The sequence below is a fragment of the Cyprinus carpio genome, chromosome A21 (assembly GCF_018340385.1).
Source record: "Cyprinus carpio isolate SPL01 chromosome A21, ASM1834038v1, whole genome shotgun sequence".
Classification (NCBI taxonomy): domain Eukaryota; kingdom Metazoa; phylum Chordata; class Actinopteri; order Cypriniformes; family Cyprinidae; genus Cyprinus; species Cyprinus carpio.
Window position 1 is genome coordinate 19,827,329 of NC_056592.1, and position 27,955 is coordinate 19,855,283.

Below are 27,955 nucleotides of genomic sequence, written 5' to 3' on the forward strand. Positions count from 1 at the left end.
ATGGTTTCTGCTGCACCGTCATGTGGAAACAGTTCAGTAGTAAAACGTAGTTAAGCAGTTTTCTGATCCTCCATTGAAAATGTATGTACGGTATACTGTCCATGTCCAGAAAGGTAATAAAAACATTATCAAAGTAGTCCATACATTTTGGTCCAAAAATAACAAAAATGACGACTTTATTCAGCATTGTCTTCTCTTCCGGGTCTGTTGTGAGCGCGTTTACAACACTGCAGTGACGTCGCTGACGTACGACGCTGCTGGCGTGTTATCTTTGTTATTGGGCGCACCAGAAAACACGTCAGCAGCGTCGTACGTCAACAGCATCGTGAACACGCTCACAACAGACCCGGAAGAGAAGACAATGCTGAATAAAGTCATCATTTTTGTTATTTTTGGACCAAAATGTATTTTCGATGCTTCAACAAAATTCTAACGGGCCCTCTGATGTCACATGGACTACTTGAAGATGTTTTTATTACCTTTCTGGACATGGACAGTATACCGTACATACATTCTCAATGGGGGGACAGAAAGCTCTCGGACTAAATCTAAAATATCTTAAACTGTGTTCTGAAGATGAACGGAGGTCTTACGGGTTTGGAACGACATGCGGGTGAGTCATTAATGACATAATTGTCATTTTTCGGTGAACTTACCCTTTAACAACCACCTAATTGTACCTGCAAGTCTGGCATGCTAAGGTTTTTGGCATCTGCATGAAATCAGAGTAAGTTTGACCACATTTCTCGTGTTGAATGTAGCTCTAGTTCTCAGTTGTGACTGGCTCGGACACCTGGATGGCAAAACATTCCTGTTATTGCAACCAATTTTCATCGACTCGTGTTGCTGCTATGAAACAAAGACTTTGCACTGGGTGGAAGATATAATTTCTGTTGCTCATCAGGCAGGTGAGTTCAGTATTTCAGCTCACTACTAGGGAGTGTTGCTTCTTCTCTGGCTTTATCTAACGGTGCATCTTTGGAGGACATTTGTCTAATTTGATTCACTTTTATAATCTGGACATGGATTTGACTCCTGGTTCCCTCACGTTTGAACAGATGACAGTTCATATTCCTCTATTTACCAGTGGTTTGGTGCTAGCATTAGCTACTGACACAGTGTCACGTGAACCCATGAAAGGGAATGTCTAATGAAAGGCTGTGGCAGAACGCAGCATCTCGTTCCCTACTCAGGGATGCCCTTGGAAAACAAGGCAAACGTATGCATCAAGCTAATTAAAGCAACAGAAATGAGCAAAACTGATAGATTACTTTTTTCTTTTATTGTATGACTAATGAAGATAATCAAATTCTACAGGGCCATAACATTTAATCAAGAAAGCAAACCTTTACAAAGACGACTTCCCAGTGTACAGTACAGAATAAATCATACTTTGCCTCTGGACTTGTGCACATTGCTGTTTGCATCTATGACCATTTATGCACACGTTCATCCTTTGAGTTAGTAGTTACTTCAACTTTTGTCAAGCACAAATGCAGTTGTTTTTAATTACAGTATGAGTTGGATTTCTTCAGTACATTGCAAAATCTAAAATTAAACCACTTTCACAATCTGGTATGCCTATGAAATGCTATAATCTCCCATAAAACAAATAAAATAAAATTACAAGTTCTTAATCCAAAACACAGGTCATCAAAAATATATTATTAGATGCAACAAAACAAATCTAAATATACTGTATATAGTATTTGTTGTGTAAATAATACAATACACTGACTGAAATATTCTTTTAAATATTTTTTTTTTTATTGCCATTCCCATTACCCCGGCTTTAAAATAGATTATCCAGATCTGAACCACACATCTTTACATGCTTTCAGAATGACAAACAGTCCCACGGCTAAATAGGGTGCACAGCTCGTAACTGACTTTTTACAATATATATTGAAAACAACAGTGAGGAGTGAGAAGCTAAGTAATATGGTTCAAAGCTATCCTTGCATAGCACAAAGCTGACTAAATAAATATCAAATATGCCTATAATGTGCAAAATGCATAACAAGAGGTTGGTTCAAATAAAATGTCGCATCTTTAAAACAAGTATCATCATGGAAAATCTGTGTGTGTGTGTATATATATATATATATATATACATATATATATATATATATATTATATATATATATATATATATATAAAAATCTGTGTGTGTGTGTATATATATATATATATATATACATTGAACTCATAATTTTACCGCGTTCACAAAAGTCTGGCTCCAAAGAAATCCATGACTGTGCATTTGTATACGGTTTTCACACATATCCCAGAGTAATCTGGCACAAACTCAGCAAACTCCAAGACAGTCAAAAAGCTCTAAAATAAAGAGGGGTAACATGACATTTATCCGCATCATGTAGCCCACATAATTTGACAAAAATATCCTGATCCAGTGGCATACCCCAAAAACGTCCATTTAAAAATTTTGTGTGTTCGTTGTTTTGAAAAAGAAAGAACGAAGAGCTTCACGTAAAGTAACAAACTGACAAAACAGAGGAGTACTGCCAACTTATAAGAGCTTCTTATAAACATACCAAGAAGAGCAACTCAAACTGATCATAATGGTGTGCCTTTTATCACTTCGATCACAAAAAAGCCCTTACTAATCTATATTGCTACATCAAAGTAAAGTATGATCATATGTAAAAGTTCCTCATTTAAGAGAACTTTTTTTTTTCTCCCAGTCCAAAAATAGAGAGGATACTCTTTATAAGTTTGGTTTCTTTTCAAGAGGAGCAACTGACATGCCACAAACATAAAAAATTTGGCATTGTTATAGCACTACAAGACATATTTATATGTAGAACAGTGTATTCACATACATGGCTAATCGCTAGACATGTCTTCTTTTAGTTTTCATTAACGAGCAGTGACAAACATGTCTGTAATGGAATAAATGTTCACTATGGGCTGTGAGACAAAAGGCAGTGTGGCTGATACTTCTTCAGTGATGTTTTTGAAAGGTTGCCCATATCTAATCCAAAGAAACAAGGAGAGCACCTTCTAAGAGAGCACCCTCTTAACTTGCAAATATATACAAGGCACTACTCTTGATCCGCTCGGACTCGTTCACTTTAAAGTGATAACTCTAGTGCCATCATTTTATATCCTGTGAGCGCCCGCCACAAGTTCTCTTTCAAAAAGCATCTACCAAAATAAAGAATAAAGAGCATTTTAGTGCTAAATATAAAATTGCATTCCGACACCAAGACAGACGTTTACAATCTTTCTAAGTATATACTTTAGTCCCTCTTTTTAATAGTTTTCATTTATATGTATCGGCACACGGTTAATCATCAAAAGGTAAATCGAAACTAGTATCTAGTTGATCTTAAAAACCAAACAAATAAAAATTAAATAAATATTTATATACCCGGATATCCTCAAAGATCTGCACGAATCGAAACACAATGCACTCTCTCTCTCTGTACCTTGTAGTTACATTTAGCAAAGCTCAAAATTAATATCGACATCTCTAAGATTTTATAATATTTACATGAAAACAAAATAAATAGTATGCTTTATGATATACACATTAATCTTTTCTCTACACTTTTTATATCCATGAGTAAATGATTGTTTTTTTTCCCCACTGAGACATGTTTTATTGCTGTTAATGGAACCCTAGTAGAATATAAAGTCAAATAACAGAACACAGGCTTAAGAGAAGAAACAGAGGAAATCAAGCTGTGAACTGGGTATAGAAAGCTTCACCCATGCAAACTTATTCCAGGTGCATTGCTAATGTAATGCAAAAACATATTTTATGTTAAAAGAATCTTAAAAGAATAGTTCACCCCATTTTTTTTTTTATTTCACCCTCATGTTGTTTTAAACCTGTCGGCTGTTTGTGTATTTTTTTTTTTTCTTTTCTTCTGGAACACAAAAGTTGTCAAAATGTTTACGCATACAACAACATAGTCAGCACATATGTCCAAAAAGGACAAGAAAAAAATAAAAAGCACCATAAAAATACTGAATATCATCTAGACGTCTGTGTGGTAGATTCATGTGAGGACTTGGAAAAAAGTGCATGGAAACTTTTACTTTTATGTTGCTTGTAGTTGGCTTTGGGGCTCGACAGATATGATATAGCTGCTAAACTGCCATCGTAACGAGAAGAGCAAAGTGTCTCCTTTTGTGTTCTACAAGAGCATACAGGATTGGAACAACATGAGGGAGAGTATTTAATGACAGAATTCCTTTTTGGGTTAACTATTCCTTAAGGAAGGGAGTATTAAACTATAATTCTATGTGCATTTGCAGAATAGCATTTTCTCAGGTCTGATATACTGTCGGATTGTATATATAGTAAGTTTGAGTTCCCTTCCAGTGCAGTGGTTTGTACATAATACAGTCCCTCTCGTTATTATCTAGGAAGATACAGTATGTTACATATGTGGACACAAACTTGAAAGTGGGAGCTTGACTATTATTGAAACAAATTTGAGACAAATTGTTTCGTTTCAATTTTTTTTTTGTTGTTGTTGTTATTGTTTAGAAACATAAGAAAGAAAGAAAAGAGAGAAAAACAGAGGAGATAGAATTAGTGTGGCTGCAGGGCGCCCTGTATTTTGGGTTTTTTATTCAAGTAAGTTGCCCAGTATACCAAGTTAAAGGTTCCGAAGAGCAGCGGGAAGGCTATTCTGGCGATCCTGTCGATCTTGCTCACGCTGTTGAAGGTCTTCTTGGCCTCGGGGGGCTTGGGTTTTGGCTCTTCCTTGGGCTCGGTTGGCGGAGGGGGGGCACTTTTAGCAATAGTTGCCAAACCAGGGTCTCTGGCAATGTTCGGAGCAAACGTCGTCGCCGTCGCAGCGGTGTAGGTGTTGTTCTTTTTCAGCAATGACTCCTTCTTCTTCTTTTGCTGTAAAGGAGGTCAACAGGAAGGATGTCATCAGCTGTTACGATCACACAGTATTGCTGATATCTAACTATAGAGTCATTGAGATTATTCTTCATATATTTATTTCCCATGGGTTTTTTTTTCTTTTTTTTCAGTTTATGAGCAAAACAAGGTCTGCGGAAAACATAACTTGACGATACTTGGACGTTCTGTTCTGCAACATAAACTGCACACACTTATCTTGTTACTTATTAGAAACATGTTTTCAAAATTTAACTGCTTCACAATTTGTGTTTTCGGGATGGGTGTGTGTAATTTACCGTGCAGAGCAAAACATCCAAGTATCGTCAATTGATGTTTACCACAGACTTGTTTTGCTCATAAATTGCAAAACCCCATTATAAAAACCCATAGGAAAATCTCAAGGGAATCCACAGCAAATTAGTTTTCCAGATTTTGTATTTCGCAGTGATTTTATGTAAGGAACAGATTCAGTATTTGCTGTTCTTTGGATTTATACGATTTTAAATAAGGATTTATAATGTGGTGTCAAACGATTAGTCGCATCCAAAAATAAACTTTTTTGTTTACATAATATATGTGTGTGTACTGTGTATATTTATTATGTATGTATATATATATATATATATATATATATATATATATATATATATATATATATATATAGATATATAGTATATATTTTTTAAATATTAACATGTATATATTTATATTCAGATCATTTTTCTTATATATATACATGCATGTGTGTGTACTCACTTATACATAATAAATATACACAGTACACACATACAGTATAGTATGTAAACAAAAAAAACTTATTTTGATGGCACTAGTTTAAACGTTACGTTGCAATTAGTCTTGAGATGAATAAGAATCAAATGCTGTATGTTTGAGGTCACTGCTGTTAATGCTGATGTTTATAATGTTTGAGCAATCCAATAGCATTCAGATTTCAGTCATTGACAGTTGCTTGGTTATAATTTCTTAGCGCATTACAAAATTACTGTAATTTAATTACTTTTCCCTTAAGTAAAAAGTTAGGGATTACTCTTAATTTTACTGTAATTTAATTAGTTACTTCTGCTGTAATTGCATTATATTCTGTATAGACTTTAGAACAATTCTATAAAAAGCAATAGTGGATTTAACATCAAAATTCAACATCTTATGTTTTTAACGAAACCTTCTCCCTTTAAACACTTTGGTGAGTTGAATAATAATTTATGCAGTTTTATAATATTAATTTGAAAGGATTTAAAGAGCAGTTTTATATCTATCTGTGTATTGGTCATTGATATGGGATTTAGAAAGTAGTTAGTAGAAAGTAATGCAATACTTTAAGAGAGTACAGTTATTGAATTACACTGTTTGAGATGTAACTAGTCATTAATTACTGTTTTAGAGTAACTCGCCCAACACAGCTCATAACTAGATTAAAAAAAATGTTTTAAAACCAACGCTGATGACCAGCAAGTCTGAATTAATTTTACAAGCCTAAAATTTCAAGGTTACCTTTGCATACTGTACAGTTTATTAGGAATGACAAATAAATACATTAGAATGTATGTAAAATATAGATTATAAATTATATTTCAATGAAAACAACTAATGTATACGCCATGTTCTCACATGTATTTGGCTTTATCCAGTGGATGTCGCTAGTGTAACCTAATGTCACCCAGTCTGTTGCTTACATTAAGTTATTATCAGAAGAAAATTTATTATTATGAAAAAATCGTTTTTACAAGCTATTAAGTCATTATGAGAAATTTCATCATTATGTGAAAGTGTCCAATTTTTACAAGAAACTAAATGCATATTATGATAAACAGTATGAAGTATGATATGAAGTCATAATAATGAGATTAAAAAAACAAACAAACAAACAAAAACATTACATTAACTCACAATTGTGAGCAATCTCATATGAGATACTAAGTCAAAATTATGGAAACGTTTCTGATTGTTACCGTATAGTAAGTCATCACAATGAGATGTTAGAACATAATAATATATACAAAATTATTTTCTCTCAATTTTATAACACTAAGTTTTGAGATTTTTCTCATTATAATGATATACTGTATTAAGTCGTTAATTTTCCTAATATAATGTTGTAAATAATAATAATAATAATAATAATAATAATAATAATAATAATAATAATAATAAAACACTTTCAGTGAATGGAACACAGTAGCTTCAAAATATCATAACATGAGAGTAAGAAAATGATGACAGTTTTCATTTTTATGATCAAATACTTCAATGACATATGACTAAAACATTTTGTTTTCCTCTTAATTGAAAGCTGAAATGGCTTTACCTTTTCGGGCACCACACTTTTCCCGTCCCAGGCGTACCCCCTCTTGGTGAAGTAGTTTACAGTGGCAAACTCAATGAGAGCCGAGAAGACGAAGGCGTAACAGACGGCGATGAACCAGTCCATGGCTGTAGCATAGGCCACCTTGGGCAGAGAGTTTCTCGCGCTGATACTCAGGGTGGTCATGGTAAGGACAGTGGTCACTCCTGCAGTGGTCAAAGCATAGGGAAAGCACCTGCATTAAACAACTATATGCCAAAAATTTATCAGTCTGAGAGAAAACAAAACAGTGTTTAAGTTTAATAGTGTTGAATAGTGCTGGACCCCTTTTGTCTTCAACAAGTTCACGGAAACATTCCTCAGAGCTCTGATACTCAGGTAGGCTGTGGTGTTTAAACGATGCTCAACTGGTTCTGAGGGGCCCAAAGTGTGGCAAGAACACTCTCAAACCTCTTGTGTCCTTACGCCAAAATTCTGACTCTACCTTCTAAATCGAGAAATTGAGGACCATCAAAGCACGCAACCCTTTTCTAGTCTTCTCTCGTCTGGTTTTGGTGAGCCCGTGTGAATCGTAGCCTCAGTTTCCTGTTCTTTGCTGACAGGAGTGGCACTCGGTGTTGTTTTAAGGCTCTGAGATGCTCTTCTGCAAACCTCGCTTGTAACGAGTCGTTATTTGAGTTACTGTTCTCTTTCTATCAGCTCAAAGCAGTCTGGCCATTCATGCCACAGTCACTTAGGCCATGTCCACACTAATACGTTTTCGTTTGAAAATGCATATTTTTCTCTCCGTTTTGGCCTTCCGTCCACACTGAGAGGCGGTTTTTTTAAGGAAAACGGAGCTTTTTAAAAACGCTCTCCAAAGTGGATAAATTTGAAAACGCCGTTTTCGTGTTGTAGTGTGGACTGTGAAAACGGAGGCTTTTGAAAACGATGATGCAAGTTTAGTCATGTGACGCATATTAACCAATAGATATCCATGTTTATACTGGTATTGTGCGCGTTATATGCTATGCACTTTCACACTATTGCTATAGATGTGTTACTTTGTACACTCTTCATATCACAGTCCTGCAAAGATGAAAGCAAATTTACTCGCGATCGCGAGTTGCGTTATAGATCAGACGTACAATCGTGAGTGTGTGCGACCTGGACGCGTCAGTGAATGGGGAGTTATTTTCGTAAATAAAATATATAAAATTTCCTGTCAGAAAAACTGCATGAAAACGTTTCATGTCTGTTCCATGTGTAAAATCTGCAGTGAGCTTTTTTGAGGTTTTACGCATGCGCAGAAAGCGAATTTAACTTTTTCTGATGTTTCTGTGTGGATGAGACTCTTTTGGAAAACGCTTGAAAACGCTAGTGTGGACGGAGAGCGTTTTAAAACAAAAACGCCGTTTTCAAATGTATCCGGATTAATGTAGACGTAGCCTTAAATCAACTTTCTTCCCCATTTTAATGCTCAATTTCAACTTGATCAGCAGATCATCTTGACCATGTCTACATGCAATGAGTTGCTGCCATGTGATTGGCTGATTAGATATTTGTGTTAACGAGCAGGTGAACAGGTGTACCCAATAAAGTGGCCAGTGAGTATGCAATTATATACTTTATGAAAAAATCAGTACATCTGATATTTACGGATATTTAAGGTGTGCGCTGTATGAAAGAATAATGTTTCAAGCAGCTACTTTATATCTAGTTTAGTCCTTTATCTATCAATATGCTGAAGATAATGTTGTCATTTATGTAGCTGACAGCAAATATCTGCATTTAAGACTAATACAAAGCTAAAATTATATTAGAATGCTACATTAATTTAACAATGACTTTGTCTTTCAGATGAACGCTAACCTATATTAAAATAAAAATGTTAATTTTAGTTATTCTTCCCTCATTAATAAGAGCCTTCCAAAAGAATAAGTGAAACTTCTAAGCAATCATTTGTTCTATCAGAGCAATGGCTTCTATAGCCACAAGATTTCTATTCTCAGTATCTTGAGTGTTCATTTCTGCTGCTCCACAGATGTTCTAATCATTCATTAGCATACTCTGTCACCAATTCAATTCAGAGATAATTTATACAGACCTTCCTGAAGTACAAATAAGTTCTGAGAGCCTTTTTTCGGTGTTGTGACCATGCTTCCTCAAAGAGAGCTCCTGTAATGAGGCAAGATCTGCAGTAGACAATGTACTCAGTACTCTGTAAACTTTAGAACACGTTTTCAATGTGAACAGTGACAGCTGGCAAACATTCGTTAGTATGAATTATGTGCTCGGTTGAATGTAATTAAATTGAAACTGTAGTGCATCTTTTATTCCTGCTGTCTCTTCTGCACAACACGTGCCTGAACCTTCCTCCTGAAGTCAGACTGATCCTCTGACCAAACACTGATTCTCACAGCATCATTACAAATGTTTGTTATTTGTTCTTTAGCTAAGTAATACCCGAGAAACACCAAGCTGCTGTTTGCTTTCACGTGACAAACGCATCAGTAATGTATCTTTGGTACTTTATTTTCTATTTATAATTATAATTGTTTGAATTTTTTGTTTAGGTTTTGTTTTGTTTGTATTTTTTATGTGAAATGATGTTTTTCAGTTGTTTCTCATCCTGTAGAGATACACACAACGCTAAAGCTCTAATTAGGTTAGTTAGCATGGTTATTACAATGTTCCACTCAACTTAATATTGAACATTTGTTAAGATGATCCATATCTTTTAACAACATTTTCCTTGACGCACACAACAGGATAGCAGACAAATTAAGGAACAATGAATAATGAGATTGCAACAATAATGAAATTAACTCTCAAAGGTGATCGGTAACGTTGTTAGGGAAAGAAAGCCTGTGGAGAGTATGATAGAGAAAAAAATTAAGAGCTTATTTTCTTTTTGGCAAGCATGTAATAAAACAATTAAATGTTGATAAAGTTATAAATTTTTTTTGGATCCACATTATGTCTTGTCTGAAATGATTTTTGTGTGTGTACTATTTAAAAAAAAAAATTCTGTGGCATTACAGTGTTATTGCCCATATGGTGCTATCTGGACATTTCTCTGTTTCTTTGAGCATCCCAACCAAACAGAGACAAAGCTCAAGCAATGGTGTGAGTGTGTGACGAGACTATCAGTCTAACTAACCAACAGGAGACAGAGGAGTGTTCGAGAGACATTGAAATAATTATTCTTGCATTTCCCAAGAAACACCAAACTGATGCTACTGAAAAAAACTTCAAGAAAATAGGAACAAATTCTAGTTTCTTATGAAATATTCAACACTTTCTCCTTCTAGGCAAGGCCTAATTTCCATATTACTCTCAGAAAAGCATGGTGAAATTTAGTTTATCTGTAGTGTTGAAGACTTCTTAAAAGGGCCTTTTCAGCAGTTTTGTTTGGTGTAATTTCAGTTCTGGCTGTCTTGAGTTATTTAGCCATTTCTCTTTCTCTCCACACTGATAATATTAAGCTCAGTTCTATGTCTCAGCAATGTTATCCTGGTCTTGAGACCTTTCCAGCAGCAATATGAATCTTCTCTCTGGTGTAATTTCCTTCAAAACCCCCAGGTCTCTGGAGGAATATCTTCAGCACAGTATGTTGTGCTGCTGCTTCTGTGATATACAGGTAGTTCCTACTATGGACCCATAATACTGGTCATCATTTTGCTTTAACATCATAGTCTTGTGACATTACTGACTTCTTCACACCAACATAAACCACACTATCGGCATTATGCCTCGTTATATATCAAGTTATGGAACTGCAGGGCCATTTGTCAGTGTGTTGTTAAAGGGATAACTCACCAAAATTAAAATTTACTCGTGCTGTTCCAAAACAGACTTTCCGTAGAACACAAATAGAATTATTTAGCAGAATGTTCCAGGCTACTGGACGTGGACAGGACAGTGGTGGTCATCATTTACTCTAATTATAAGGAAAGGAGCTGCTTGGACATTCTGCTACATATCTTTTGTGTTCCATGCAAAGAAGAAAGTGATACAATATAACATAAGCTTGAATAAATATTGACAGAACTGTACCGTTTAGGTAAGTTTTCCCATCAGTCAAGTATGTACAGAAAGATTATTATTTATTAGGAATGCAGAATGTGTTTTTTTTCACTCGTTTTGGCTAATAGTTGTTTTTTTTTTATTTTGTTTTTGTTTGATAGTTGATAATGTTTTTTTTGTGCAGACATTATAAACATTTTTTAATTTTGGTTAGTTTTGAGCAAAAACTTACTTGTTTGAACTAAATAAACTATAATAAAGTTACACTGAGGGTACAAGCTGCTGTTTAGATTTTAAGCCGATTCCGATAACGTTCCAATAATATTGTGCATCCCTACCATTTATGCTTCCTGTACTTATTCAGATCTTAAGTGCTTGTGTCCTAACACTTGTCAAGTTCAGTGTCATGACTCAAGATGTTGTTTCTTCACCAAAAGTGTCAAAAAGAGAAAAATGACAGATGACGTTCCTGAAGATGATGAACTATAAAGCTGACATTATGGGAATACGCTTCAGGTGGGACAGTTGTCTGAAGTCCAGTGAGATTTTCATTCCAATTCATTAGCTTATGACATTAACGCCGCCCTCCAAAGAAACCGGCGTCACCACTTCTCAGGTTTCTTTTCTTCATGAAAACGGTTTATCTGCCTGTGCTATCTTCAGAGTTCTATTGTGGTTCAGCAACTCACTTTAGGTGGAGTTTAAATCCCTTTAAAGTGGAACACAATGCTGTTTCTTTTCGAGAAATGGAGAAAGGTTGGCGTTGTACTGGTTCTGTCCATTTACTTCAAGGGCCAGTTGCATAAACATAGCCACTATGTTAAGACTGTGTCTTAAGAACTAGTTTGATCAACTAGTAGCTAACCAAGAGGTAATCAGACTTACTTTCCGGATTCAAATTAGAGCCTTTTCATAACTGACTTTAAGAAGTCATGACCAGTCTAAAAAAAAAAGATTAGTTGACTAACTTTTTAAGACTAGTCTAAGCGGTTTATGCAGCCGGCCCCTGTGTTTTGGAATCTGAAGAGTTTGGCATTGGGCAGGCGACGCTCTTCCCTCTTGAGTGTTCAGGAGGCACAGACCGATTTGTCGCTTCAGGCTATCAAAATTTGTCTTGTGCAGTCAATTGCTCCACAGCTGATTCTGCTCTGTCTGCTAAATGGAGGTTTGTGCATGATACTGGGATTTTCATCTGCTGAAAGACTTGGTGGACAAAGTTCACCAGTTCCAGTTCTTCCCTTAGGCCTGGCATTATCACCTTGTGCTTTCACACAGTGCATGGACACTGCTCTGGCTCTGTTCAGGCTCAAGGGCATATGTGTTTTTAATCACCCTCGAGGACTGGCTGATTTTAACACAGTCTGAGAATTTGGAGTCTCAGCATTGACACATTGTTCTCAATCGCCTACAGAGGCCAGGTCTAAGAATATGTCTTCAGAAGAATGTTTTGTATTGCTGGGGGTGGAACTGAATTCATGAGTCCAGTCATTTTGTCTTTGTCTGAATAAATTCAGAGCATATCGAGCCATTCCAGTAGGTATATATATATATAAAACAATTGTGTCACATCCTTGGCCCTTTAGTCATGTTTCAATCAAAGTGCATTTGCAGAATACAAGTTCACAGAATCGAGAATATCAGTATAGTTTTGCAAGGCTGCAGTGGAGCGACCCAGCAAGAACTAAGGCACAGACAGCCCTCAGATGCAAACGCTTGGGAATCCAAAGTGCCCAGTCAGGAGACTTGATTCAAGGGTAGCCGACATGCTGACAGAAAAACAAAATCTTCCCTCTCTGATATGTGCTACATTATACATCACACAGACACGCAGAATCCTCCTGGCACAGTTTAAAACTTTGAATGCTGTTGTGCTCATTGTCAAATTAAGAATTTATGATTTTGCAGTTTGCATGCGTCTTCTATAAAAGCACTAACAATCGATGCATGCAGCCTTTTAATAAAGTATTGAAGAAAACTGTAACTGAAAATAGACGACTTTTTAAGACCAAGTAAGAAACAGAAAAATGTAGATTTTTGTCAAATAAAAAAATTTAAATAAAAAAGAACCCAAACCCTTGTTCTGTTCCAAAACCTGCCGACCTTGATAGCTTTTAAAGGATTTTCGGGATCTGCCCGAAGCTGAATAACTGAAACGTAAAGGCATGGATAATGACTTCTAAAGCAGGTGAGCCAAGTGGCAGCACAATACTTTAGAAATATCTAAAAATATTTAGTGAATAGTGAATGTGTAAAAGCCCCGTTGCGGTTTCTGATGTGCAGCAACAAGTGTGTGAATTTGTCATGGCAACCAGATACATTTCACACTGATTTCTACAAGGGCTGAGCTGAAAAGCATGACTAGAAGCATAGAGATATGTAAGTGAAGCCTCATTCACTGAGGTGTACATATTAGGATATCCTCAGTGTCAGTTCATGCAGTTGTGCAGTTCAGCAGCTGTCACCGAATCTGTTTAAACTGGCAGATCACTCGGCCACTGAACGAGTCCGCATGTTACATATGTGTTTCATGTAACATGCATGCATTAAGTTATGAGGAATGAGATACTGCTGCTTTGTCTGTGCATTGCACATGGGTTCAAGCTATTTTTCTCAATGGCTTTCAAAAAGTGTTGGAGAAAAAATCGGCTGAAAATTGGTGGGGACATGTCTATCCCACACACAAAACTGCAGATATTCTATAATAAAAAAATAAAAATGTATGCATTATTAAATCATTTCTACAGATACAGATCCAAATACTGGCTCTGCTTCACACCCTTAATAATTATACTTGAGATTCCAGCTTTAGTTTGGGGACCAGTTCTCACTATTAACTAACAATTAACTTTAATAGTTAATGGGGTGAGTTTATAGGGCAAACTAGTTGTTAAGTTTAGGTATGGTGTGGATTAAGGGATCTAGAATATGGTCATGCAGACCTTTATAAGTAATAATAAACAGCCAATATGCTAGTAATATAAGCACTAGTCAATAGTGAGAATTGGTTTTTAAAACAAAAGCATTACCGTACTTTGCATAATTACAAAGACACTATGTTTTGACCAAATTCTAAGGCAGCATCACAGGTATACTTTGCTGAGTAGGCAATCCCAGAATGAGCTTATTAATAATGGATGAGCTTAGAGAAACGCAGGACATTTTTATGCATATTTACATATATTTTTATGCTTTGCAACATGCTACCATCAAAGTCTCCTGCATCAGTTGTGAGTTGAGTGTTTTGCGTGTCTCACGAGGAACCCTGTTTGTGTGGTGCAAGCAGCTGCTGTCTAGGTAGATTATTCCAGATCAATCATTTATGAGATCGTATTTCAGTTAGGATGCTTCTTTGGAAAGCAGATAGCTAGGCAGTACAACAGCTCACTAGATTTGAAGATGTTGGAGACTGCTGTAAAGTGATGCTAACAGTGCATCGATTGCTTAACTTAAAGATCAATTAGGACACTCACCAAACACAGTTCTGGCAGGGACAGATTCCCTGTTTAACCAGAAGGACACCTGGGACAGGATCACGGTCATGATACACGGCAAATATGTCTGGATGACGAAGTAACCGATCTTCCTCTTGAGGTGGAAATGTGTTGTCATGACAACATACTCTCCTGGAAGTGAAAGAGAAGAGCTCTTTGAAGGAAGCCATATATACATTAATTAATGAGTATTAGGACAGTCAATTAAACGTGTTAATTTACCACGGTTCATTATAAAGAAATGAACCCAAGATTAATGCAATTAATCATGCAAGCTAACCGGCACGTACGACAACAGCAGCACAGAATGAGAAAGTCTACTTCAGACCGACAGACTTGACTTCTCAAGCTACTTTGTGCTTATCTTCTACAACAATATCTTCATTTAGGGACTTTTCTCAGCAAATACTAATATGCAAGATTAATTATAATGAATCTGAATGGATATCATGTAGTTATTTAATTCAATAATTCTTTACCCTAATTTATATAATAATGCATATACAGTATGTGTTTATTTTAAAGTCAAATCATTATTCCTTAATCACTGCACTGCATATATTTTTTTTTGTTTCATGTTTTCTCATGGATTGTCTATATCCGCGTGTATAGAAAACATAATGGTGTTTATGCACTTTATGTCTGATGCTGCTATTCTGCACCTGAATTTCCCACATGGGAACAAATAACCATATAGAGCTCATATGTTGCAGCGTATGTCTTTTCATCTGGAAGATGTGATATTTAGAGCATTTGCTCATGTGCAAAACGCTATAAAATCATTCCTAGCTGATATTAGAACTATTCATGAGATGTTCATGATTTAGAATGTATGATGTTTATCAGATGGTTTCTATGCAAATATGGTGCTTTAAATAGGACACGCTCTTTCCAGATGATGCTCTTTTTCACATTTCTGTATTTATGCTTACTGAGATGCAAGGAGAATTGGTATCTTGGTCTAAATTAGCTTTCGGTAAACTGGTCTTTCATCACAAATTATATTAACATACTAACAAATCTGAGAGAATAGTACTCTCAGTAGCACAAGTCATGTCCTGCCACAGTAAAGAGCGAACCGTCAGTTGGTCAAAATATTGTCACTGACTGATCGATATTGATGGGGTATTCACTGTTTGACAACTAAATCCTATTATTGAAAAAGGAGGTAGTCCAATGAACCCACTTTGGACTCTTTTGTTAAAGTACCTGTATCAATTGGCCAATAAAAGAGGGAGCAGAATGCAGAAATAATAATATGCATATCCACAAGGGAAATTATAAAATCTGGAGCAAGCTACTTTGGCTAAACTTGTTAAAACATAACCATAGGCTTCATTTCTAAATCTAAACACACACCAGTGCTGGACTGCACCACACCCGAGTCGACAGTCTGTCCCATCAAGTCATACTGGTTGAGACGGGAGCCATCGTCAGCCACGACCACAGACTGCGCCGCCCCTCGCGTCCAAACGTACACCACTTCAGCCCTCGTGTAGGCATCTGATGCAAACAAACAAAACACAAAATCAACTGTCTGAAGTCAAAAGTCACTTGTCAGCTGTCAGAGCTTGCCGGGGTCATATACTGCAGTGGATTCTCAAGCGCAGCAGACACTGAAATATTTAGAGCCTCGTGGCTTTGAGTCACAAGCTTGTTTTTTATTCATGTGCCCCCCCCCCCCTCCTCATTCTTCCTCCAGCGCAGACGCATCTGTTCTTTCTTTTCAAGGATTAGGTGGTAGCTAAATCCATTCGGCTGGTTGTGTGGACTCGGGTAAGTGACGGGTAAGTGTAGAGATGATCTCTACACTCTGTGGACCTAAGAGGATGTCCCCATCTGAGACTCTGAGTAGTATCTGAACTTTACACGGAAGCGTGTAAACAAAACTGTACTTACAGCTGCCGTATTTGAGAGGGCAAGCATGGGCGTCCATTGGGAAGTCCTCCAAGTGCATGGGACATTCAGCTCTGACCGTAAGCCTGAGACAGACAGAGAGACAGCAGGATACAATATTATAATCTTGACAGTTATAAAAATACATTTGGACAGTACGATGATGCATATAAGTATGTATAACTCATATATAATTGTTGTTAAACGGTGTAAAGCAATGCATTAAAATGGAATTCAACTGAAGTGCAGTTGCTGCTCACCCATTCTGAATTTAAAGATGTAACCATACATGTGACCATTTGTGTTTATTATAGTATTTAATTTACTAGATTATCCAGATACAGGCATTAAAATGACGGGTGTGCAGTCCATATACAGTAAGTATGCATACTGAAGCCATTTGAGACCGGCCAAATATCAACATTCCTGTCATTTAAGGTGTAACATAAGGATTGCATAATAAAATGTTAAGAATGCGTATGTAACTATCTGTAAATTATTCATTTGCCAAACATATCTGCATATCTGTGCCAGTCTCCGGGTGAGCGGATCCACGTCAGCTAAGGTGTCTGCACTCTCTTGCTATGAATCATCATTATTGATCTGCATTCTCATTGGGTCGTTGGCATGTTGGTGATTTCATGTGCAATCAGGAAATCAGTTCACAAATTGCTCGCCCAAGTGCAAAAATGTGAGGAATTGTAACTGTATACTGTCATGTTTCCTCAAGCAAAGAATTTCGAAAGTTCACTCAAAAAAATCTTTATACAAGTATGGCATCATATTACTATTTATTACTATTTATTAAATAGTTAGTAATTAAAGTGACTGCCACTTAATGTCTGTTCAAGACATTAACACGTGCTACCTGTCCTCTCTGATAAACTAATACATAAATTAGCTAGTACACTCAGTTAAAGAAGTCACCACTCGCCACTGATATATATATCGAGTATACAGTGATCAAATATTTTGGTCAGACCCAGGGCCGGCCCTAGCATTTAGGGGCCCTAAGCAGATTTTTTTAAAGTGTTTTCAAGTTATAAATATTAAAATATATTTACTTATTAAGCAAACTTAAAAAAATTGAAAAAGTTGAATCATTGCTTTCAGAGAAATGTATCAAAATTTAGTGAGATTCATGCTTTAATAAAGCAAAAACACCTGCCAATGAGTTCTAAAATGACAATAGAGGATATTTTAGTCCAGGTTAAAATGCAAAAATATATAAGTGCATTTTAAATGTTTTAATAGGATTTAAGTATTTGGCGTCATTTGATAAACACCAAAGATAATACAACACTAAATATCTGTTTGAAAACATTTAAATACTGTTGTGACCTCCTTTCTTCTCCATCACAAGCAGGTGTATATATGCAGTATTTCTGCTGTTCCATAAGCGCCACCTACTGTCCGAGAGTGAACTTGCATTTTGATTCAGCCCTGCTGATTTTGTTCAGACCGAATTTTCATGCAGTGTTGTAAAATTTAACTGTTCATTGAAAATTAAGCTAATATGCATTCTAAAATCCAAACAATTCAGATAAGGTATCCAGAAATATTAACGTATTCTGAAGTGCCCACGATAACTGCACTTAGTGTCTTCAAAGTGCTCGCGAATGTCAAATTAAAATGCGACCGAAATTCATCACTTACTCTTCATTTTTAAACATTAACGCACAAGACTGACACAAGCAAACTTTATCAAAGCTATTGTTATTACCACGTATTACTGTCTGAACCCCTGGGCCACAGGGGCCCTATGCAACCGCTTAAATCCCTTATATACACCAACTGTAGACAGGAATTACTACAGCTCAGTTCTCCCCACATTTACAGTACAGAGACGCACACATACACAATCTCACTCCAGCTTGACAGCGTGATAAATCAGTAAATGTCATCCCCCTACGGTACATTCCTCCCATTTTTCATTTAGTTGACACAAATATGAACTTCCATCTTCACCCTAATCTACTAATTAAACAGAATAAAGGATGCTTTATAACATGTGCTGTCCTGACCTGTGCATTAGTCATGGTATTTATGACAAAATATGCAAAACACATTTATAGATTTTTAAAAAAATATATATTTGAGTATATTTCTATACGGAGAGAGATCCAGATCATTTCAGATCAAACACCATCATTAAAATGAAAAGGTGATCAAATGCACCATCTGTTCTTTCTAAGCAGCTGAAAATAAGCAGCAGCTTCACCTCATGGTGTAAAGCAGAGTTCCTTCCTCTGTGATCCGCAGAAGTTTGTTAGGCATGGTCATGTTATGGGCGACTGACTTCTTTCCGTTGTGGAAAAACGTGTCGGGGGTCCAGATTTTGCTGGCCATGAGATTGTTGAGACGGAGCACTGCCATGGGACCTTTGAACTTCAGCCTCTCGTCCTTCCAGCTCTGCCTGAAGAACACATCGATGGTGTACTCCTGCAAGACCACCGATCACACAGCGTTTTCTCATCCCATGTAGTTTCTCATAGTTAGTGAAACATGTTCATAGTTCATGTGATGTTCAGTGTTCATCTACTAAAAATGACCATGGAGCAAGATTATGACAGCTGTGCATTTGCATTTTCAAATTTAGTTTGTTTCACTAAAAAATGTGTTTGATACACACGTGTTCCATGTGCTTTGCTCATTGTCAGATGGCCAAATGCATGGCTTGAGCATGTTTGGATTATTTAATTAGTATTTTATTAATTGTCTGGAATGCTCTTGTATAGTGTTGTTATACAATTTAGGGGTGTGCTATTATTTTATTAACTCAAAATTGCATCTGATGTGCTTTATGTATGTTAAGTGTTTTTCCAGCATGCTTGCATTTGAACTATTTAGGGTTGTGTGCTGTCGCTTTGTGTGCTTGCATGGCTAATTGTGGAAAAGCTATCTGTTGTTACTGAGTTACTGTGCTGATGTTTTGCTGTTTCTTCTTGTTATTTATGTGGTTATTTAAAGGTCTTTTTAAACATCTGGCCAAAGGACTGTGGTTGAAAATTAGCCAGCTGGCTAACACTGGCACATTTACAGAAATGATGATTAATGTGTGTTGTCATTTAAAATAAAGAAAAGACAAAAGTTACAGTATATATATAAGTTACACTTTTGTCATACAATGACAGTTCACAGTGACCAGCTGCTGTCAAGCTCCAAATATGACAAAAGAATGGTTTGAGGATTCTAATAGAGACTTGTAGTTATAGAGTGGCTTTTGTGTAGTAATTTCAGTAAAACTGCAGTCATCAAGAGGAACCATGAGCTTTCTGAAGCATTGGTGGCCATAATTAGCAGCATGAATCATTCTAACAACCACTGATCGTCATAGCTGCAAGCATTTATTCATTTTCGCATGATCATCCATTATGACACAGAGACAGCCAGTTGTTCTAGGTAGAGTCACATAACTGGGTGAATGAAATGTAAAGCAGAAAAAAAATCCAACATAACTGCAGCATTTTACTCTTTTTATGACATGAGCAGACTTGATTTACATGCATGTATGGATAACATGTAGAGTTGCTTCATAAAGGAGCTTATGTTTGGCAGGAGAAATCTGATTTGATCAGTATCTGATATTCTGCAGGATATGCCATTATGTTATGAAATAAAAAATATTACGTAGAGCGAATTTCCTAATCAAGTATATACAGTGGCTCCAATAGATCACTAAAGATATACTAATATCTGAATGTCATTTCACTAGATGGCAACACTAAGTGGCGTCTGCAAACAGATAATGCTAGAGCTCTACTCAGAACTGACTTTACTTCTTTTAAAGGTAATTTTTGTAGATGCACCTTCCCCTCAGTTCACACAGGCATCGGGTAAAACATCACATCAACCACGAACATGTTTCACTAACACTTGAACAAACAAGTGTTATGGTTTTCTCATTTATGATTTAAAATATTTTGTGAAATGTTCTGCTTGACATGCTTCTAGTGCTTAAATCTAAATAAATAAATATCACTTCCAATACATTAATCTATTGGTATTATATATATATATTATATTATTATATTTATATATATATATGTGTGTATATATATTATATATATATATGTATATATATATATGTGTATATATATATATATATATATATATATATATATATATATATATATATATATATATATATATATATATACATGTGATTGAAGTGTCCCAACCTTTTTTTTTTATTAATATTATTATGTAAAGAAGTAATAAGAAATATGGGTTATGGTGTTATAATCAATTAGTAATTTCCAAGTTTACTTCCACTGTTATTGAATACCGGATCTGGCTTCACATTTACAGATTATTTACAGATTAAATCATCACATTTCAAGCTTTTCAGTGTGGTAAAAACATTTGAGCATGTAAATGACTCTTCTGAACACTGGCTACACAGGAAACCTGTGACATTTATAGAAAGTAAAAAAGTTTTACCATGTCATGGTCCGAGACCGGCCCAATACTCGTCACGAAAATGTCAGTCTTGACTTCGGTTACACGCTCTGTTGAAGCAAGAAATTAGGAGTTTGAGTGTCAATCAGTGCTGGTCATTAGTTTTAACAACGCTTTAATCCAGAGGTTCAACCTGCCTGACTCTGATCGAATCGAGGTTCAGAAAACTCTTCACATTCCACTTTCATGGGGTCTGTCTCTCTCTGGCAACCCACTTCTAATACTTCCTTTCCTTTCCTTTCCTTTCCTTTCCTTTCCTTTCCTTTCCTTTCCTTTCCTTTCCTTTCCTTTCCTTTCCTTTCCTTTCCTTTCCTTTCCTTTCCAAACCAAACCAAACCAAACCAAACCAAACCAAACCAAACCAAACCAAACCAAACCAAACCACAAAGCATTAAAATTTCTAATCACATCAACAAACCTTTAACCTATAAATACGTTGGTGCCGTTTATAAAGAAATGCACCTTACTTTCTTGCTTCAGTGAAAAACAGCATGTCTATGTGCCATGAAACGATGACTGATGTTGACAGAAGTTGTTAGTCAGCTTTACTTGCTATTAATGACATGTTGTCACTTTGTGGGCGCTAAGGTAATGCAGGTAAGGTCAAACAGATGCACGGAAAATTAAAAAATATATGACACAGGTGTGAGGAGTTCCTTGCTAACTCAATGAATCATTCAGTTCTGTTCAAAGCTAATTTATGTCAAGTGTTAAATGATCTGTATTTATGTGGAAAACAATGTTCAGTTGATGTGCTTTTGCCTGGCAGGCTTCTTCAGAACAAAACTGCTCTCCGCCATCGCCTTCATCACATTTTTGACGAGGCATGCTTTTGCATTTCATGTCTTTCAATGACCGCATCTTCAAATGTCCTTTCAACACCTGATCTCTTGCTTTCATTACAATTTCTTTCTACATTCAGGATTGTTTCATAACACTAAATTACTGTAACATGTTTAGCAAATAATGCTATTTTAGTTTTACTATCATGATAAAACACTTATTATGTGTAGTGAGAAAGATACTTTGTGATTTTGTCTACCGTACTAACATAACCGAAAATATGTTGAAATGCTTGAAAAGGGCATTGCTGATGATGTAAGATTAGTACTAAGAGTTTTGAAATGTACATTTATTTCTGAAAATAGCAAAGCTATTAGAAAATCATTGTGTAAAGGAAATATCTGCCACCTTTAAAGTCTCTTATTACCATGATTTAACTGTGAGGGGAAAATGAATATGGCGTGTATATAAAATGGTACTAGTGTAATTCTGAGGTGTTGCAACACATAACATGAAACAACTTATTTATTTATAAAAGATGAATGGAAACGCTTTTCTCTGCAGAACATTACATTTAAATCTAAGAATCATTTTTATTTCTTTTTATCATTATAACCACAGAAATCCATGTTGCATCCTACCACCAAAATGAAAATATTAGTGATAAAATGACATAAAACTGCTAAATAAGTGATTTAGAAACCTACTTCGATCGGAACATGATTGGTTACTGATTTATTTTCCCGACGTGAAAAAGTGCTGTTACATCCGTTTGAAGATGTAAGTTTAGAAATCTCCCACAGGGCTGAAAACTGGGACACGAATGCATGAGGCGAATCCTCAGAGAAACTTCTGCACCTACCTCCGAGCCCAGGCCTGAGACGGTTGTCGTAGCCATCGAGGAGGCTGTCCAGAATCCTGGTGAAAACTGTGGTGTTGTCTTTCTGCTCATCTGCGTTCTGACTGGAGCTGACAACGCAAAACAGCAGGCGCTTTATTCAAAACACATAATGAACAGCTATAACACACTCTGATGTGAAAGATCAATGCAACACCCTCCTCGGAGTAACTCTGAAACATCCAGCCTGTTTAAAGAGAATTCGCAATGCAACAGCCTGCAGATAAACAACAAATCTCCTCTCGTCTTAGGAGCAAAGGACGATATACACAGGAACAATGCATTATTAATTAGCTAAAATACTCTTTTAGATGCAAATAAGCATGAGTTCTAGCAACACGAAGCCAAATTTTAAAAGACGCACCCATGGTTGCAAAGAAAATGAATTCATTTCAGTCCAATGATTAGGAGCAAAATGCAGTTTAATCATATAGTGCAAAATGGTACTTTATGAATAAGAGCCTGTGAGGACGGTGGCCAATTTGTGCTCCTCTAAAAACAATCACCGGCTGACCGTTCATACATAATTGCTTGCTTTTTTGGTAATCGTTGCCATTCTTTTTCCGCTGGCAAGTGTGTCTGACGACTCAATAAACACTGTTTGTTGTTTGGAATGGACACAGATTTGAAGGAGAGGATGAGGTCATCACGATTAGTTAGCATGGATCACTAAATATTTTTTAAATAGAGAAAAGCGAGACAGAGAGATGCAACAGACCCCAAAAGAGAGAGACATCACCCACACTGAACTGCAAGTTAGCCTTGTATCCCGTGTATTTCATATCTGGCATGTATTATTGCAAGTAATTCCACTATAAATCTTCCAGTAAAGCAACATGGACAACTATTGATTTAAAGCAGTTAAATAAAATGTAAGCACAATTGTCAGATGATATATGCTTGCCATCGCTGAGAAGAACAGTGAACGCGTTTTATGCTCATTTCAGTCAGTTTTAATGTCTCCCAGCAGAACATACAAAGGAGCCCGAAAGTCTAAGACCAGGTTTTCACTGTGTTTTCAAAGAAAACTTATGACATAAAGACGCTGTACTATTTCTAGGACACTAATCAAATGTAAGCAAATTTCGATATTGACCCTTTTAACTCCTTTCTACAAAGATCAGATTACCTTGCTTTAATTAAAACAAACATTTTCAAATCATGCTGGTTTGTATAAACTTCCAGACTCGAGCAGTAAAAAATTTTTTGCCATCAAATTCTGATTAGTTTATTTTATTTCTGTTCTATTATAAAAATGCCAAACTCAGGCATTTTCACAAGTGGGCTCTCACACCTTTGGACCTCACTGGATTCAACATCAGGCTGGCTCAAATACAACGAGAATAAAAACAAAAAGAGGAGACTTCCACCCTCCCCCATCTGCGCAGAGAGACACACACGCACATGCACACAGACCTCATGAGCCACACGGAAAAGGGGTCATGAGAGGAAAACGCAGTCTCATATATTACGCATGCATGCCAGTACAACACACACAGCATGCCGGTAATGCCAGCCTGACCCAAAATTACCTCAGAGAAAAATGCACAAAGAAAATCAGAGCTCAGGCCATTTTTATTTAGTAATAATAAACTCAAACATATTTTTTGGCAGATTTGGTGATAGTAGGTTGAAAGAGGAACAATACAGACATGAACAACACACTGCCAAATCCATGTGCTTATGAGCAGCATACAGATCCCCATTAAACATTGTACAGCAACCCCATCTACAGGTCATCTGAACAGCAACAGTGTGAATGCATGCTCTCACAGCACAGCTTACAAATGAGACCCTGTGTGCCTATGGCATGTTTAAAGTACTGTTATAAAATATTCATGGGTATGTCAACATCGCTGTGATGGTCACCTGTCTAAACCTATAAAATATGTCTAAAGCAAGCAAAATGTTGCATGGCATTTGTAATCACTTTACTATCTTTATTTTACAACCATGATTTTTGAAAAAGAATTGTTTTTCCCTCCCTGAACATCTTTTTATATTATTATTGTAACTAATCATTTAGAAATAAACCCACAGCATAATTCTCTGCTAACAGTACACATAAATCCAAGCTGCATTCATGAAAATATAAACTCATTATTTAATATTACACTTTAGACCTTTCAAGCCAAATCCTCCCAAATAAATATGTATGTTTGGTTACAAACTCTGCATGTGTCCTTACATTTAAAAAAGCACTTGGCTGTAGTTTTAGAAATATCTTGCTACATGTTTTTGTCTAAAGAAACTAATTCAGTGATGTTGCTTATGGATAATAGACATGTGCAGTTTTTTTATTTCCTGCTTCAAAATGTATGCCAGCAGAATTCACCTATGAAGCATGCAGTATAACAGTAAAAGAAAGTTGCAGCAGAATGAAAACCTTAATGAAAGCTTCATTAGCATGACATCCTCTTTGAAGCCTGAGGTTCTGATCTTGGTCTGTTAACATCGTAGGTTTAGATCAAAGAGCTACATTTAGATCAAAGTCCTTACATATTAACTGAACATTACTGTAACTACAGCATAGAGAGTGCTCTTTATCAAAAGTAGAGAATGTGTTAATTATTTCATCAAATGGGTGAAAAACATACCTTTTTCCAGCCAGAACACTGGCCACCAGTAAACAGGCCCAAATCCAAAGCCAAGCTACTCCTCTTCCACCCCACATCATTCTCCAAAGGATGAATCCCCTCTAAAGAAGAAAAAAATACATTAATTAAAAGCGTCATTCAAAGAAACCCAGGGTTTTCCTCTCTCTTCTAACTGAGGTGGAGGAATTGCAGGAAGAAGTGAGGTATGTGGTTGTCAAAACCCACACCGCGATTATAGGGAGTATGTGCATTAATATACCTCGGTAATATAATTAAAATATGTCTTTAGACAAACAGGTCCAAAAGAAGTAGGTCTTTAGTGTCAGCTCACATGCAGCTACTCCCACAGTTACCAATCAATATCTGCCTATGGGATACCTGTAATTTTATATTTGTTATGTGATTTGTTATTTAACACATTTAATCATCTAAATGCAAATCCTGAAAGCACAGTACCCCATGGCAGTTTAACAAGTGCTCCACAAAATGTTCATAATTCCCCTTTGTAACCTTTGAGATATAATTCAAAGCTTGAGCATATCTACTAGAGGAGCAATCATGAATGCTGTGCGTTGATGTGGTCCTGACCCCTTTATAGCTTACATAAAGTGTGGATCAAGACTAAAGCAATTATATGATCAGAATTCAGAGTAACAAAATAACACGGTTTTGCATGACACGAAACGACAGTCATTACGTATGCCACGAGACCCACTATGCAAATACTCAATGTTTAATTGCACTTTGACAAATTTAAGAATATTAATCTGTATTCATACACATAACAGAGTGCTATATATGTAGAAATACATATCGGTGTGCTTTCATTCCGCCTGTTGGCATATGCATTAACGCAAATCATTCCACACACAGTCGGCGTGTTAATCCTCCATTAACATCATGCAAAATGATTTACAGCTCCATGTAAAAACCTTGATCACTCGCCGAGGCACTCTCCGCGATGCCCACATTCAGATCGCACGAGATAGATTTGGGCGAAATTCCCTGATTTCCCAGGGATTATTACGCTTACACAATCCATAACGTTCACACTTTTTGAGTTCTGTCGCGAGAGTGCATCATCAAAAGCACGTCTTAAGGTATCTCTGAATTAGTATTGGGCGTACGCCTCGGGGTTGCTCCTAAACATGTGTAGTAATTCAATTGGAGTAATTAAGCAAACAGTGCGCATCATTTCAGACAGTCGCCAAGTTCACAGCAATCATGCACACCACAAACATCATGCAAAGATAAAAGTACCTCATAATCCATTTTAGGTTTCCAGGAATATGGCACTACCTTTATGCAGTTGCGATCCCTCAACCCCCGGTTTTACAATATCCAAGACACAAGCGTCAAGACTTACGTTAAATCGATTGCACCTTATCGTCAAACTTTCGCACACGTCTTTTCTGTCTGGATGCGAGGAGATGATGCTCTGAGATGTGAGCTGTGCTGAATTTGAGCTCGAGGCTGCTGCTGCTGCTGATGATGCTGCCGAGCGCGCGCAGCTCTCGCGCACTCTTCATCGAAACTCTTCCCAGTTCACAGCAAATTAGTCATCGACCAACCCCAAATCCACAAGAATAAAGATTTAATACAGCAGAACAATGGTGCTATGTCCCTGAAATGAGATCACTTGAGTACATGGCGATTGTGATTCAGAATGGAAGGTGGTACCTACCAATCTCACATCGAAAGACCAATCCGTGCCATTTTTATATGCAGCATAATTTCACTTACGCTGCTGTCGACTTAATCTCTTTCAGTGGTTGGGGAATCAAATCCTCTTACATTTTTTTTTACCCGGCTCTCGCCTCTTTCGTGCTCTCTTGCATTGCGCTGGACCAATAACACACCGCGCGTCGTCTCCATCACAATTAACATGCTATTAATTATTACAGCAACATTGCGAGCGCTGCCACGTTAAAGGCATGCCAGGCACGCATTCAACAATATGCACGCCAAACCGCAATACATGCACATGCATACAACCCAAATAAAGTGGAATGCATGCATCTCTCACCGAAAAATCCCGATGGCTCGAATCTTTCCCCAAATCACCTTGAAGCAGTCTCTACGACCCCTCGTCTCACCGACTCGCCCACCGCCTGGAATATCGCACAGATATATGTTTTAAATCAAACGCTTAAGGAAGACCCGCAGTCGTTACAGCGCATCTGCAGAGGAGCTTTTCTGATCATTTGCGTAGTGAGGACACAAACTAAAAGCCGGAGGGTGTTTTAAACGTGACATTAACGAGGAAAATAGCGCAGCTTATGAGAGGCCACGTCGCAAGCATTGATCTCAGCCTGTTGGGTGTTGGAGAGCGATGCTGGGGCGATCTGAAACATAGCACTGCTTTCATACAAACTCCACAGCGTCTTGACGTTTATGTGTCCATGTGCATGTTCATGCATGCGCGAGACAGGATTTAACAACAAATCATGATGAGCAGCCTAGTAGCCCATGCCTCTTGCGCTCGCTGTCATTAGTATAGTTCCACTTTAACCTGATGCAATGCGAGCAACAGCTGCAACACAAATACTTTTAGTTCTAAAGTTTTAAAGAGCACGTGAGTCTACCGTGTCTTCGTTTCTTAAATTCACT

The 27,955-nt window shown here is 36.8% G+C and overlaps 1 protein-coding gene across 4 annotated transcripts; it reads right to left on the minus strand.

The window, feature by feature from the left end:
- Positions 1-4,224: 4,224 nt before the first annotated feature.
- LOC109046569 (gamma-aminobutyric acid receptor subunit alpha-1-like) lies at positions 4,225-27,955 on the minus strand. Of its 4 annotated transcripts, XM_042711220.1 has the most exons (11): positions 27,030-27,262; positions 26,606-26,881; positions 25,346-25,446; positions 22,713-22,819; positions 21,050-21,117; positions 18,828-19,048; positions 16,610-16,692; positions 16,070-16,213; positions 14,690-14,842; positions 7,215-7,417; positions 4,225-4,885 (listed from the first exon to the last, which is right to left on the minus strand). In XM_042711220.1, exons 2-11 carry the CDS (start codon positions 26,615-26,617, stop codon positions 4,568-4,570), a joined length of 1,410 nt encoding a protein of 469 aa, XP_042567154.1. In that variant the 5' UTR covers positions 26,618-26,881; positions 27,030-27,262; the 3' UTR covers positions 4,225-4,567. The 4 variants fall into 4 exon arrangements, with proteins under 4 accessions (XP_042567154.1, XP_042567156.1, XP_042567155.1 ...); XM_042711222.1 differs by lacking the exons at positions 26,606-26,881; positions 27,030-27,262 and adding an exon at positions 27,372-27,955; XM_042711221.1 differs by lacking the exon at positions 27,030-27,262 and having other exon boundaries at positions 26,712-27,016.